Source organism: Martes martes (genome assembly GCF_963455335.1).
Source record: "Martes martes genome assembly, chromosome: 10".
NCBI classification, from domain to species: domain Eukaryota; kingdom Metazoa; phylum Chordata; class Mammalia; order Carnivora; family Mustelidae; genus Martes; species Martes martes.
In genome coordinates, this window is record NC_137898.1 from 107,520,923 (window position 1) to 107,536,958 (window position 16,036).

The 16,036-nt window shown below is 41.9% G+C and overlaps 1 protein-coding gene across 1 annotated transcript in view; it reads left to right on the plus strand.

The window, feature by feature from the left end:
* ALG9 (ALG9 alpha-1,2-mannosyltransferase) overlaps window positions 1-16,036 on the plus strand; it is a 95,426-nt gene that overhangs the window by 60,925 nt on the left and 18,465 nt on the right. The window contains exon 14 of the mRNA XM_080815855.1: window positions 8,180-8,310. Coding sequence (XP_080671981.1) covers window positions 8,180-8,310 — 131 coding nt within the window. The remainder of the gene's footprint in view (window positions 1-8,179; window positions 8,311-16,036) is intronic.

The following is a 16,036-nucleotide window of genomic DNA, read 5'->3' on the forward strand; positions in this document are numbered from 1 at the left end:
AACCTGCGTAGCCAGTATGCATCTCTCTCTTTCTGAGACCCATTTTTAAATCACTTCACTTTTTGGCTGAAAAGCCTAGAGAAGAATCCTGATGCACAGAATCTAAATTCTCTTAATTTGGGTTCTCCATTATCAGCCCTCAGATTCTCTCTCCACTTTTCTCAGCACACACCTCCTGGGACCAGCCAGGATTTCTCCTGTTTCCCTGGTAAACCGTGCTCATTTCTGCTGTTTTGACTCTGTTCTTTCTAACTTTTACCACCATCTCCAGGAAATCTTTTCAACCCCCAGTGATTTCTTCCTCTCTAAACTCTGATTGTTCTTATAATACTGACTTTGTGTATTTTATGTGTGCTAATGTCATTTCCTGACCTCAATTATAAGTTTAGTAATGGAGACATGGCCACAAGAATTTTGTATATTCTAGTTTAGACTTCATCAAATAGGTACTTAATAAAGGCTTTGATGATGCCCAGAAGATTCATTTTAGGTCATTTAGTAGATGCTGCTAATTCATTGCTAATGGAGAACTGTGAATAGTTAATCTTGTCCTACATGTTGGGCATAGCTTGAATTGACAGTAATGATGTCAATTGAGAACAAGAACAATTCATTTTAATGGGCCCTAATGCTCCAAAGCTCTTTCCTGTCAGTCATGTTCTCACATTTTCATGGACTTAGTCAAAGATTCCTTCTAATGTTTCAGTGATCTGTGTAGTCCTTTATAGTTTACAGGTTTTATTCAAGTGAATCCTTTCATTTAATCCTCATTATAACTCTCTGAGATAAATGGTATTATTCTTATTTTACAGAAGAAATTGAGGTATAAAAAAGGTGAGTATGGGTCACCCATCTAGTTTGTGGTGGAGCCCAGACCTGAATCTAAGCCCCTGACAGAGTTCCTCTTCTAATTGTTTAAATAAATGTTTTCTCTAGATTTACTCAGATAAAATTGACACACAACATTGTCTAAAATCTGGTGATTTGTTGAATGTGTATGTTGTTCAGTGATGACCACAGTTGGGTGAGTTAGCACGTGTCCATCACCTCACATAACAAAAAGTTACTTTTTTTTCTTTAAATGTTGAGAACATTTAAGATCTGCTCTCTTAGAGTTCAGATGTCCAACACTGTATTGGCTCCCCCCCCCTCTTTTTTAGAGAGGGTTCGGGGGAGAGGGAGAGAATCTCAAGCAGACTCCCTGCTGAGTGTGGAGCCTATCGCAGGGCTTGATCTTACAACCCTGAGCCAAAATGGAGTTGGACACTTAACCGACTGAGCCACCCAGGCGCCCCTACAACACCATATTGTTAACGATGGTTAGTTATTAGGCTGTACTTTAGGTCCTCTGAACTTAGTCATCCTGTAACTGAAATTTTTACCCTTTAACCTCTCTCTACTTCCCCCAGACCCTGGTAAGCACCATTACACCTGTTTTTGTGAGTTCAGCTTTTCTAGATTCCACAGTAAGAGAGATCATATACTATTCGTCTTTCTCTGTCAATCATACTTCACTCAGCATAATGCCCTCAAGATTAATCCATGTTTTCACACATAGCAGGGGTTCCTTCTTTTTAATGGCTGAATAGTATCCCTGTGTGTGTGCATGTGCACATGAACTTTGACTAAGTCCATGAAATGTGACATGTGCATGTGTTACATACGTATCACATTTCATCCACTGACAGACACGTAGGTTGTCTCCATGTCTTAGCTCTTGTGAACAATGCTGTGATGAACATGGGATTGTAGATGTCTCTTTAAGATAGTGACCTCATTTTCTTCAGATATATACTCAAAAGTGGGATTGTTGGATGATATAATAATTCTTTTTAAGTTTTTGAGGAACTTCCTTACTGTTTTCCATAATGGCTGTACCAGTTTACATTCCCGCTAACAGTTTTCAAGGGTTCTTTTTTCTCCATATCCTGGCCAGTACTTGTTATCGCTTGTATTTTTGATAATAGCCATTCTAACAGTTGTGAGGTGAGCTGGTATCTCACTATGGTTTTGATTTGCATTTCCCTAATGATTGGTGACATCGAGCACCTTTTCATGTACCTGTTGGCCATTCATGTATCTTCTTCGGAAAAGTGTCTCTTCAGGTCTTTAGCCCATTTAAAATCAGATAATTTGTTTTTTTGCTCTTGAGTTGTATGTCCTTATCAGTTAAATGGTTTGCAAGCATTTTTTTTTTTCCATTCCATAGGTTGCCTTTTTATTTTGTTGTTTGTTGTTCCTTTTCTCTAAATATCTTATTTCTTCTCTAATAAAGAACCTGCCCTTGGGACGCCTGGGTAGCTCAGTTAAGTGTCTGCCTTCAGCTCAGGTCATGATCCCAAGTTCCTGGAATAGAGCCCTGCTTTGGGTTCCCTGCTCAACAGAGAGTCTCTTTCTCCCTCTCCTTCTACCCCTCTCCCCCAGCTTGTGCATGCTCTCTCTTTCTCTCTCTTTTAAATAAATAAGTAAAATCTTTAAAAAAAAAAAAAAAAGAAGAAGAAGAAGAAGAAGAAGAAGAACCTGCCCATGATCATAGCTAACCATTATCTGCTGGGAGGCTTTGTCCTTGTGTGTTTTAGTTGTTCATTAACTGCTTCCTGGAAAAAAAAAAAAATCAGCAGCTGCTTCCCAAAAAGGCTGAAGAGGTTATATATTTTTTAATGGACTATTAACTCAAGTAAGATGATTTTGCCATGGTATCTTTCTAACAACATTAAATGGAATTTGCATATGGATGGTGTGATGAATGGAACCAAAAGCTAACTGGTTTAGTTGGGTATTAGTTACTACCCAGATTTTTGAGAGACCCCTGTATCCAGAACCAAATCTAGATAATCAGACCTGGAGTATGCCTGGCCACAAAAGGCCAGGCTGAGGTCAAATATTGAAATGTCGTACGGAGGCCACCTAACCGAAGGAGGTCTTGGCATGAGACCGTGGGAGTCTCTGCCCCTGGCTGCTTCTATTTGACTACAGAGGCATGGCGCTTGCAAAGCTTTTAAAAACTTGTTTCATGTTTTTAAAATCCTTGGGAGCTACAGAGTGGGTGTTGAGACCAGAAAGTCTGCTTCCTGAAGTGTTTATGCGAAGAATCATTTTTAGAGTTATGTGGAATGGAATTGGGTCTGACGTCAATTCCCAGTGTGCCTTCTCTCCCCTGGAGGAATAGCCCATATGTAGAGACAGATGTGAGACTCAAGACTTTTACATATAAATAATGCTAGGAGAGAATGGGAACAGTACTGTGAGTTAGAAGCGGGGTGGGGGAGGTGGGGAGGGAGACAGAGTTTACTGCAGGCTAGAAGTGAACAAGTTGTTCTTAAAAGCACTTTTTAAAAACCTTTAGTTGTGTATATCCCATAAGCCTAAATGTGCACAAAACACAGGTGTACAGTAATCAGTAATATTAGAGCCAGGTGCCTGTGTAAGCGTCACCAAGGTCAAATACTAGAGCGTCACCCCCATCCAGAACTCCCGCAGCAACTCCTTTTGATCACTGCCCACTCCCCCCTTCAGGGGGACTCAACTGGCTTTTTATGGTAATAATTTCCCTGCTCTTCTCTCTAGATTTACCGCTTTTATATACATTCCTAAATGATTTAAATTAGTTTTGGCTGTTTTTGAACTTCATGTACGTGGAATCATACTGCATCTTATATATATATATATATATATAAAATTTTATATATTTTATATATTTTATATATATATATATATAAATATATAATTTTTTTTTTTTGCATTTTGGTCTTTTCCCTCAACACTTTGTTAATAATAATCACACATGTTGTTGCATGTAGCTGTAGTTTGTTTTCTTTTTGTTACCGCATAGTATATCTTTGTGTGACTGTACCACAGGGTATTATTTTACTGTTGATGAATGTTTGCTGTTTCTGGTCTGAGCCAACTGCAAATAAAGCCACATTGAACATTCTTGAATTGTCTTTTGGGGCATGTATTTCTATTGGATATACATTAGCTTGAATCACAGTGAAATTACCAATTTTATGGATTAAACAGTGAAATATTAATTATTTCATATGGTTCGGTCTAAAACCTGGGGGTATAAATGTGGGATCATAGCAAATGTATGTGTTCAATTTTTGTAGATTCTGTGAAATAATTTTCTAAAAATGTTGTGCCAATCTAATCTCCTGTCAGCGAGGGATAGAGTTGCTCCACATTCTGGCCAGCACTCGGTATTGTCAATTTTCATTGTGATTTTGATTTGCATTTTCTTGATTACTGATGAGGTTGAGCATTGTTCATTTGTTTTTGGCCATTTAGATTTCTTCTTTGTACCTATCAAGGTCATTTGCCCATTTCTTCTTAAGTACCTGTTAGTCATTTGCCCATTTTTCTATTGGGTGGTGTGTCTTTGTCTTGTTGACCAGCAGGTATTCTTTACTTATACTAGATAGGAATCCTTGATGGTTGAATTTGTTACATATTTCTTCACCGTTCTGTGGCTCATCTCACTCTCAGAAGGGTGTCTTTGATGAATAGATATTTTAATGTAGTCAAATTTATCCATTTTTTTGGTAGTTCATGCTCTTTGTGTCTTGTCTAAAAAGACTTCTACTATAAGATCTTGAAGATCTTCTCTGATGTTATCTTCCAAGAGGGTTGTAATTTTGCCTTTTTCATTTAGTTCCATAATCCATCTGCAGTTGGTTTTTGTGAGTGGAGTGAGGTTGGTCCGTTTTCTTCCCCAGTGGATATCCAGTTGTCTCAGCACCGGTCAGTGAAGAGCCCATCCTCTCCCCACGGACCTGAGGGGTCACTGGGACATAAATCATCCTGCATCCACTCTAGGCTCTATTCTCTTCATTAGTCTTTCAATCTATTCCTACACTAAACACGTCTTGTCTTAATTACTCTACATTTATAGCAAGTAAGCCCATCACCTTGCTTTTCCTTCCTAATGGTGCTTTGGCTGTCCTTGTACATTTTCTTATACATTTTGGAATTAGCTTATCAAGTTTCATCAAAAAAGGCTGATGGAATTTTTGAGATTGCATTTACTATATTGACCAATTTATTTAGACTTTGCATCTTTATAACAGTGATTGTTTAGGACTAGGGTTTATCTCTCCATTTAATACTATACTGTCAAATTTTTTGAGATTAAGATTTATTTCAACAAATTTTGATTGTGATGAAATTGACCACTTCAACTGTTTTTAGGATGCAATTCAGTGGTATTAAGCACGTTCACACTGTTGTATAACTGTCTCCACTCTCTATTTCTAGACCTTTTTTTTTCTTTTTTAAAGATTTTATTTATTTATTTGACTGTCAGACAGAGACCACAAGTAGGCAGAGAGGCAGGCAGAGACAGAAGAGGAAGCAGGCTCCCTGCTGAGCTGGGAGCCCAACAGGGGCTCAATCCCAGGACCCTGAGATCATGACCTGAGCTCAAGGCAGAGGCTTTAACCCACTGAGCTGAGCCACCCAGGTGCCCTCTATAGACCTTTTTAATTATCTCAAACTGAAAATTGATACGCCTTAGATAGTTTTTATTTTTTTATTTTTAAAGATTTTATTTATCTATCTGACAGAGGGAGAGAGAGATCACACAAGTAGGCAGAGAGGCAGGCAGAGAGAGAGGGGGGTAGCAGGCTCCCTGCTGAGCAGAGAGCCTGTTGCAGGGCTTGATCCCAGGACCCTGAGATCATGACCTGAGTCTAAGGCAGAGGCTTAACCCAGTGAGCCACCCATGCGCACCCCTTAGATAGTTTTTTAATCCATTCTTCCATGATGGTCTTTTGAGTTGTTTTCACCTCTTGTCTGTTGTGATTAATGCTGCTGTGAACATTGGGATATAAATATCTGTTTTGGGGCACCTGGGTGGCTCAGTCGTTAAGCATCTGCCTTTGGCTCACGTCATGATCCCAAGGTCCTGGGATTGAGCCCCTCTTTGGGCCTCATTGGGCCTCTCTGTCACTCTGCTGCTACCCCTGCTAGTATTCCCTTTCTTTCTCCTTCTTCTATCAAATAAATAAAAATCTTAAAAATAAATCAATATATAAAAATAAATATCTGTTGGGGCGCCTGGGCGGCTCAGTGGGTTAAAGCCTATGCCTTCAGCTCGAGTCATGATCCCGGGGTCCTGGGATCGAGCCCCGCATTGGGCTCTCTGCTCAGTGGGGAGCCTGCTTCCCACCCCACCCTGCCTCCAACTCTGCTACTTGTGATCTCTGTCTGTCAAATAAATAAATAAAAATCTAAAAAAAAAAATACCTGTTTTTAGTCCCTGCTTTCAATTCTTTTGGGTACTAGAAATGGAGGTGCTGGATCTTAGGGTAAGCAGTGATTTTTAAAGTGCACTATTCAGTGGTGTTTAGTACATTCATACTGTTGTGAGGCCATAACCACTAATTTCAGAATATTTTTTCATCCTTCCCCATGCCTTACCCCAGGAAAACCCCATGCCCATTAAGCATTTACTTCCCCCGTCCCTAGCAACCACTAATTTGCTTTCTGTCTCAATAGATTTGTCTGTTCTGAACATTTCATGTAAATGGAGTCACACCATATGTGGTCTTTTGTGGTTGGCTTCTTTGACTTAGCATCATGTTTTCAAGGTTCATCCATGTTATACAATGTATCCTTTTTAAGATTGAACAATACTTCATTGCATGTATTTGCCACATTTTAATTATATGAATATACCACGTTATAAATTGATCAGTTGACAGATATTTATCAATAAAATTCCATAATTTTTTATAGAGGACTTTCCCATATTTTTGTTAGATTTATTCCAGGGCATCCATTTTCATATTCTTATGAATTATGTTTTTATAAGATAAAAAATATACATAATTTTGAAGAATAAAAACATTTTCTATATTATCTGCTGTCTTGTAGGAATATATGACATTGATGTTTACATCCTGTAAGTCTAAAGTTTGATAAACTCTCTGAGTTCCAAAAATTTTTTGGGCAACCAGATTTTATATATACCAATCATATCATTGTGATGAATGAGTTTTATCATCTCTTTCCATGTCTTCTGTCATGTCTTTCTTTTACCTTACCCTGCTGACTGGAATCTCCAGTACAATGTTGAATAAAGTAGTGGTAAGTCTTGACTGATTCCTGATCGCAAGGGAAGAACTTTCAACCCTTTACCATTAAATATGAGGTTTCCTATAAATCTGTTTCCAATGGCCTTTATCTTAGCTGAGACCTGGCATTCTGGTAGGACTCTTCATTAGTTTTAGTTTGTAAGAAACATTTAGATGAGCTCCTGAGAGCACTTTCCTTCTGAATCAGTCATTTGGGCCAGTCTTGATAGGACTTTTGAAGTCATACTGACTTGGGTCCGGATCTGGCTCTGTCATATACTTGGGATTTTGGGCTAGGACTAGGAACTAGGGACTATTTAACAGCAGAAGTATCATAGCATGTTCCATTGAATTAGTCAATTCTGTGAGAAGCATGGTACTTGTATAATTTTAAGTGAAATGTATTAATATTCTCATATGATTACCTGTGATGCTCTGATGTATCCCTGTTGAAAGCAGCTGGATGGCTATAGTGTTGCTAATAGCTGCTATATATTTTTTGTAACCTTCTCCACTCTTACAGTTCTGGTATCTCGGTTTTACTGATCTTTTGCTACAATGCCAGTTCCCGTGTCTCTGTCAGTTCTCTTGAATTTGTGAAGGAGATGATGATGTGTGATATTGCTGTACCACTTAGGAGGTGTAGGGTGACCTCACATGGCTCTGTCAGCAAGCATAGGGTTTCCTCACACATTAGCGTATGTGGTTAGGTGATGCCCTTTCAGTCTCTGCGATAAGAGGTGGTGGATTGGAAGGGAATGATAGAAGAAGAGAGTTTTCTGAGTAGCTTGTGGACTCATATTAGCTTCAGAAGTGCCTGTGAGGCCAGAGGAATTTAATACCCAAACTCGTGTCAGAACTCCCAAAGCTTACCTATATATTTGGCTGGGTGGGTGCATGTCTCTCTCCTGCAAGCAGGAGCCTAAATAATTCCCCAGCACCCAACACTGTCATCTGAGGGGAGAGAGCACAGGTAATGTTGTCCAAGGACTTGGAGGTTTGTGTTTCTGAAACCCTGTGGGAATTTTTAGGATTGTAATTGATGTTCCTTATCCTGAAAGGACCTTTGCAATTGCTGATGAAGCGTTGGCCTTTCTCCATTGCAGATTGACATCAGTAAATGCCATTATTTAGTGGATTTGGACACCACGAGAGAAACGCCCCGGGAGCCGAAATACTCATCAAATAGAGAAGAATGGATCAGCTTGGCCTACAGACCATTCCTTGATGCTTCTAGGTGCGTGACTAGAGATGTACTAGAGATGGACAGTTCATGTAAATGGAGTCACACCATATGTGGTCTTTTGTGCTTGGCTTCTTTCACTTAGCATCATGTTTTCAAGGTTCATCCATGTTATACAATGTATCCTTTTTAAGATTGAATAATAGGACGAAAATTAGAATCTTGATTGAATAACTTCCAGTCTTGGGCTGATGGTAATAGCCATCATTTCCTTTTTATTTGGGCCCAAACACATCTTCTATTCTTGTCCAGCTTCCTGAGAAATCTAAAAGAGTGCTCTCCTTTTCTAGGCACTGAATGCAGAATTTATTCAGGTATCATCCTAATAAAAGAACCTAACTAAAACAGATCCACTGGAGACAATGCAAATAAGTGTTCGACATGGATGACTTTTGGCAATCAACTTCAACTATCTTCCTGAGAGTGTTATAACACTGTTAGGAAGATTGACTATGTCCTTTAAGGAGCTAGAAGTTCATATCCATTATTTTTAGGGTCAAGGCTCAGTCAAGGAGGGGGTAGGCCTTACTTGATCTTAAATAGAGGGACCAAATACGGGGCGCCTGGGGTGGCTCAGTGGGTTAAGCCTCTGCCTTCAGCTCAGGTCATGATCTCAGGGTCCTGGGATCGAGCCCCGCATCGGGCTCCCTGCTCAGAGGGAGCAGAGAGCCTGCTTCCCTCTCTCTCTCTGCCTGCCTCTCTGCCTACTTGTAATCTGTCTGTCAAATAAATAAATAAAAATCTTAAAAAAAAAAATAGACCAAATAGACCAGGGCTTTTCTGGCTCTTCAGAAGGGCCTGAGAAGTAATGACAAGAGGGAAGTCGGGGCCGTCTGGTGAAGGAGTAATGGGGTTGAGTTGGAGGAGTCAGGTGGTTTGTGGGTAGAAGTCCAGGGAGGCCTGGTGGGCAGAGTTGCAGAAAGGAGAAGGTAGAGGACCAGGTCCAGAGAGGCAGTTCTGGGACTCAGAAGCAGGAAAGAAGGTGTTTTTAGGAGGAGGGAGTGCTCAGAAGCTGCTGATAAATAAAGTTGAATAAGAACAACTGTTCTTTGGGTTAGGCAGCTGATCAAAGCAATTTTGGTGGAGTGGTAGAGGCATGGTGACTTGAGAGATGAGGAGGACGAGAGCAAAAGTAGAATTGGAGATGGTGAAATAGAGAAGTCAGAGAAGCAGAGGGAAGCAGAGAAATAGGGCCATAGCTGGTGGTGGGTGGTACTGTAGGAAAAGTGATGATGAGAGATGATTTTGTCCTTAAATCTTTTTTTAATTGTGGTAGTGTATATGTATGTATGTATGTATGTGTGTATGTGTGTGTGTGTGTGTGTGTGTGTATATATATATATATATATATATATATATATATATATGAAACATGGCATTTGCCATTTTAGGGGCACCTGGGTGGCTCAGTCAGTTAAGTGTCTGTCTTTGGCTTGGGTCATGATCCTAGGGTCCTGGGATTGAGCTCCATGTGGGGCTCCCTGCTTGGTGGAGAGTCTTCTTCTCCCTCCCCCCCGCTCCCGCTGCTTGTGTGCACACACTCTCGAGCGCGCTCTCTCTCTCTCTCTAAGAAATCTTAAAAAATTTGCCATTTTACCTACTTTAAGTGTATAATTCAGTGGCATTAATTATATTTACAGTACTGTGCAATCCTTACCATTATCTTTTTAAAAAATTACCATATGCATTTCATAAGTTTAAGGTGTACACATGTGTTCATGTATTGCCATATGATTGTGACAGTAGCATCAGCTAAAACCTTTATCATATCACATATTTGTTATTCGTGTTTCTGTTGAGAATGCCATTATCTATTACCTATTTCAATAACGATCGTATTTGTATGCCGATGGAAATGATCTCTTAGCTGAAAAGTGATCACGTAGGAGAAAGGAAGGAATTGTGGGAGCAGTGCCCTTAAGGTGGGAGAGAGGAGATGTACCTGTAAGTAGAGGAAATGTTTTGGACGGATGGGCAGTAGGTAGATCATCTCTCTGCAGTGAAGGAGAGGTTCTGTGTCTGTACTGTCCAGTATCGGAGCCAGGAGCCGCATGCAGCTTTTAAACATTTGAAATGTGACGACTGTGCATGAGGAACTGAATTTTGAATTTTATTTAATCTTAATTTAAATGGTCACATGGACCTGCTAGAGAGAGCAGAATAGGAACCGGCAGCAGGTCGGTGTGATAATGGGAGTCTGGAAGTTCTCTGGCCTCTGTTTTCTCGGTGAAGCAGGAAGTTAGGAGTATCAGATGAGAAGGGACTATATGGGGATGAGGTTGGAGAATTAGGGAGAGGGAGATAATTGAGGCGAATAGGAAACAAAAGCTCAACAAACAGTATGATTGGAAGACAAGATCAAGAACCCACCTGAGTTTTAAGTGGGACCAGGGTGGTTGCCTTTTTCTTCTCCAGCTGTAGAGAGAACCACAGTGCTGAATCACAGAACAGGTGAATTTAACCAGAGGGTTTTTTTTTTTTAGTTTTTTAAAACAAATTCATGGAAGTATAATTTACATACCATAAAATCCATCCATTTTAAGTGTACAATTAATAATTATTAAGTTTGCCAGTTGTATGTATGTAAGTGGAATTATGTAATACATGGGGTTCTGTAACTGGATTTTTTCACTTCTCATGTTTTGGTGGTTCGTTCATGTTATAGCATGTATCAGTCGGTGTCCTTTTTTGTTGTTGAATACTATTCTATCATATGGATATAAGCATTTTGTGTACCTCTTCCTCAGTTCATGGATACTTGGGTTATCTCTACTTTTTGGGTATTGTAAATAATGCTGCTATGAACATTGATGCACCCTTTTGTGTGCAGGTTGGGTTTAGGCTAAGAAAGTTCAACAAAGCAAGAAGGGGACAAGGGAGTTGAATTTATGGAGGAGAGTGGTCATGGCTGTAAGCTGGGTGAGGAGGGTTGGGGGTTCTGAGGGAGTGGAGGGCCATGAGAGGTGGTGGGATCATGGATTGATACTCACACATGGTCAGATTGGACCAGTAATAGGAGAGACCTGGAAGGGGAAGAAGCAGTGATGTTGGGAAGCTCTCTGCATCACACACGTTCTTCATTACTGTTACTTGATGTGGTACTTGGGGTAGGTCGCTACTGGGCCTTCTATTCTGAGTTGAGAAAACTGTGAGAACATGAGGTCTGGCCCTGGGAAGATCTTCAGCTCTGAGGGGACAACAGACCCCAAGCAACCTTCCTGTTAGCAAAGGGAAACTGAGTGGCTCACAAATACTGACCAGCAATACACTGGCTACAGAACAAACTCTGTTAATAGCAAGTGGGGCAAGGGAGTAGTTTTCAGGTGACTTTTTTCCCCCTTTTGGTTTTGAAGGGTTGACATGAGAAGGGCTGCCCATCTCCCCATTTCCCCTTTTGGTGGCCCCCTAGAACCGCAGCTGGTGCCCATAAATGGTGAGCCTTTGGGACAAGGCAAAGCAGCATGCTTGTATGCTTCCCATGTGAGAATTTGAAAGCTCTTGACGAAGGAGCCAAAGGTTTTGGTCACCTTCCCACCTGCCTCGCGGTGAGCCGAGGGTGACTGGAACCCCTGGTATGCCACACAGGTGCGGTGGCTCCTCTGCGTTCGGGCTCCTCAGCGCTCCTTTCCAGAGATGCTGCTTGCTGCTCCCCACTGAGCCTTCTGCTTCCTGTTAAGGCCAGATGGTAAGGCCAGAAGTAAACCATAATGAGTTCAATTTGATCAACATTTATCGAATATCTTCTACCTTTAAGACTTTAGACTGTGTGCAGACAAGACCGCTGCCTTGGGAAGTTTATGGTAAACCTGGGGAGAAACACCGTCAGAGAAGCGCCATCGAAGCATAGGAGGGGTGTGGCAGTTCCATGAGACTGGGGTGGGAGGGGCCCAGGAAGGTCCCAAGAGGGGGTGACATATGAGATTGCATTGGTGATCGTGTGGGAGGTACACTGAAAGGAGGGAACGTTGGAGGCCTAGGAAGAAGTCAGGAAATGATTCTGGTTGGCTAGATGAGAGGCAGCGAGGGAGTGAACTCAACTGCAGAGCACGGGTAGACTTAGGAGATGCAGGGTGTCAGGAAGATCAGGCCAGAATTCACCCAGAATCCCACAGCTTGCACAGTGGCCTGTAGCAGCAAGCTTTTAGTAATCTCCTGTGCTCTATCAGAAGTGTTGGGGATTGCTTTCTTTGGCAGGGCTGGTCCCTGTGCAGAAGCATTTCCAAGTTTGAGCAGAACTTGGTGGAGCCTCGGACCCTAAACATACCTCATTGTATGTCCTGTTTGTCGCTGCTGCTGCTTCGTTTCCCCTCCGCCCGCTCCGCTCCGCACACCTCTGATGCAGGGGGAGGGAGGGAGGTTAGTGCCTTCAGAGGTTTTTCACTTCCCGTAAATTTTACTCGTTTCCCATAAATTGGCATTCTTTTCATGACCACAGGCTGAGAAAAAAAAAATCTGGTTTAAGAACCGGAAAGGTACAGTTCACTTGAAGGTGTACAGAGTACCTAGAAGAGAGTAAGGGGTCAGAAGATGCGGCTTGCTGGTTGTTCCTGATTCCCAGATTTACTGAATTTACACTAGAACAGAGATAATAATATTTTATCTCTTTCATGGGAATGTTGTAAGGATTAAATGAGAGTGGAAATATGAAGATGTTTTTAAATTCTAAAGCATTGTGTAAATGTCAGGCTTTTCAATTAATTAGCACACAGCCTCGGGGTCCAAAATTATGCTGAGTTTCTTTTTCTTACTCGGCATTTCCTGGTATATATTGATGTCACTGCCGAGCAGAGAGCCCGATGTGGGGCTTGATCCCAGGACTCCGAGATCATGACCTGAGCCAAAGGCAGAGGCCTCAACCCACTGAGCCACCCAGGCGCCCCTCATAGCCCAGTCTTGCCGCAGCAGTTTATAACCGTCAGCACCGTGACGTCTCATGTTGCTGACTTGAGATGATTGAGTTGGGCTGTCCTGTCAGAGCCTGTGTACCTCAGGGAGACCGCTCTGAGGTGGTTCATGAAATGCTCTTGGGAGCTTGATCCTGGAATGCCTTCCAGCCCTTTCCCTGGGGTTGTTACATTTCCTCTGTCTTCTTGAGACCCTGGTTTTTGTACTTGAGCAATTTCTGTAACAGGGAGAAATATGGCACCATCTGCACAAGATGGTCACTCATGTTTTGGACCCTAGACTGGATAGGGCTGCAGACCTAATTACTCTCTAGCTCCTCCTGAGGAAAGGGGAAGGTTTTAATAAGCCTGTGACATACCACCACATGCTCTTTTAGAAATGGAAGCCGATTCGTTTCTCAAAGGTTTCAGGCCCTAAAACTTTGAGGGTTCACTTTGAGAGATGATTCTTTCTTTATTTCATTATCTGTCTGTCTATCCATCTGACATGCATCCAGTCAGCAGATTTTTTTTGAACACCGCCAGGCACTGTGGTGGATCCTAGGTATATAATGATAAACAATACGTGCGAATTCCTTGTTGTCTCGGACCTGGGCGTTAAACAATAAGCATATAAATCAATATATAATTACAAGCTGCATCGGGTGCTTTAAAGGAAGAGTCCAGGGTGCTGTGGGAGAAGGGAGTCAGCAGTAGGAGGCACCTGCATCTTAGAGCTCGGAGCCAGCTGGTTAGGCAGGTTTGAAAATCAGAAGATACTACGTCCTTGTCACAGAGCTGGATTTTTTAAGGGATGTAAAAGAAGCAATGAGACACAGATTTTGCCCTTAAATAACTTACAGCTTGTGTAGTTACAAATGCAAAAAACGACTTGAAAATAATATTAAGACTATAGGAAGTGCTGGCTTGTGTGCTAGAACTCCCAAGAAAGGGGAAATCTGTGGCAGTCAGGGTATACTGAGAAGCTTCCTGAAGGACCTGGCTCCTGAGTTGAGGTGTAGAGGAAAGGGAGGATTCGTACCGGTGGTAGAGACAGCAGAATCATCTAGATAATTCAAGGAGAGGACATCATGAGCCCAAGTGGGAACATAAAAAGAAGCCCTTTGAAGGAAGCGGCTGAGGGTTAGTCAAGAAGATCTTAATTTACCTCTCTCGCTAGCTCGAGTTGGCTTTTAGGTAAAGTGATCTAGAAGTGATCGTCCAAAATCAAAGTGCTTTTGAAAATAAAAGGACCCCTGTCCTGGGCAAATCAAGATGTGTAGTCACCCTGGTTCAGTGTGACCAGAATACAGGGGCTTGCCTCAAAAAGCAGGAGGGAGGAATGGAGCATGGAGGGTTCCTTTGCCCAGCAGTCCATGCTGATGTGCGGATTTGCCCATAGCTTACTTACTTGATTTAATATGCTGACATTCTTTGGTATTGTAACCTAGGCTTGGTCTCAGCCTTCTGAGAGGGAAGGAACCTGGATAATTTGAAGACCATATTGGCACATAGAAATATCCTATGTGCAGACTCAGCTCCAGGGGAAAGCAGCCTAAAGATGATTAGAACAGTAATGATCTTTATTAGTCAGTAATTGTGACTGGGACAAATTTAGGAATTCTGAATATCTGTGAATACAAGAAGAGGCTTGTTTTCTGTTGAAATTGTTGAAAGACAAGCAAGACCTTTCCTGTTGGGCTAGTGGAGCGTGACTCCATAAATAGGGCTAAATGTCGTTAGCCCAGTTAGGTGAATGGCAACTCAGAAGTTCATTTGTTCTTTTCCCATAGGCTGCTTCTCTGTATTATGAGAGGCCCAGAGACCCCGAAACCCATTCGTCTGAAACAGGACCCAGGCAGAAGTTCTTACCCATATGAGAACTTGCACACAGCTGGCGCCAAAGCCGTGCCTTTCTTTCCCTGAGTTTGCCATGTTGATGTCTGGCTAATTTTATAAAGCTTTCTCTGACTCCTAGGACATGGGGTCTAAACTAGTTAGCAGTATCACTTTTTAAAGCAGACACATTTGTTACCCTATGGCCACCTCATATTACATACTTTCTAAAATAAGAGAGGAATTTTTTTCTTTCTTTGAAGCATGATATAATTGCTGCTTGTATAAAATAGCTTGACACGTGGGTGGATGTAATACCTACTCTGAGATTCCCCAGAGAGGAGTGAAAGGAGAGCGTTGCCGTGAGTTGCCAGCTCAAGGGTGGGTTCCTTTCTAAGTGTGGGGAGAATGTTGGGCTGTAGGAGTCTGGTGGGAAGTGCCTCTCCAAGACCTTGGAGTTGGCCTCCTGAGACCAGGGCCTGTTTGTAGCTTTGGAATCAAGTTGGGAGGCCCTGCCCCTGCTTCACACAGCTGTTCACCGTCCACGCCTTCCTCCCTCCGTACAGGTCCCTTTTGTCTGGCTTGCTTTGCTTTACCTTTGGTTTTTGGATTGTGAGATTTCCTTCTTTCTTATTTTGGACATATAAGCTGCCTCTAACTGAATTTTAGGCTTGCCTGATGAGGGGCTTGAGATCATTTGAGGAGCCTTACATAGGGCAGGATTTCAAAGCCCTGCAAGTTTATAGTTAAGGTGAAAAGTAGATGCAAGTAAGGAGTTAAAAGTTTACGCCTTCAGCTGGCATGGTAGGAGAGGGACCTCCTGCAGTCAGAGGGCCTCGACAACAGCAAGATCGGGACTGTGCGGACGGCATCTGTCCCCTGTGTTCTTTCAAAGTCCAGCACGAGATTCTCAGTGGCTACTAAGCTTTACCTGCTGTGGAGATTTTTTTTTTTTTTTTTTTTTTTTTTTACAGAGACCATGACTCTTCTTTCAGCCTCCA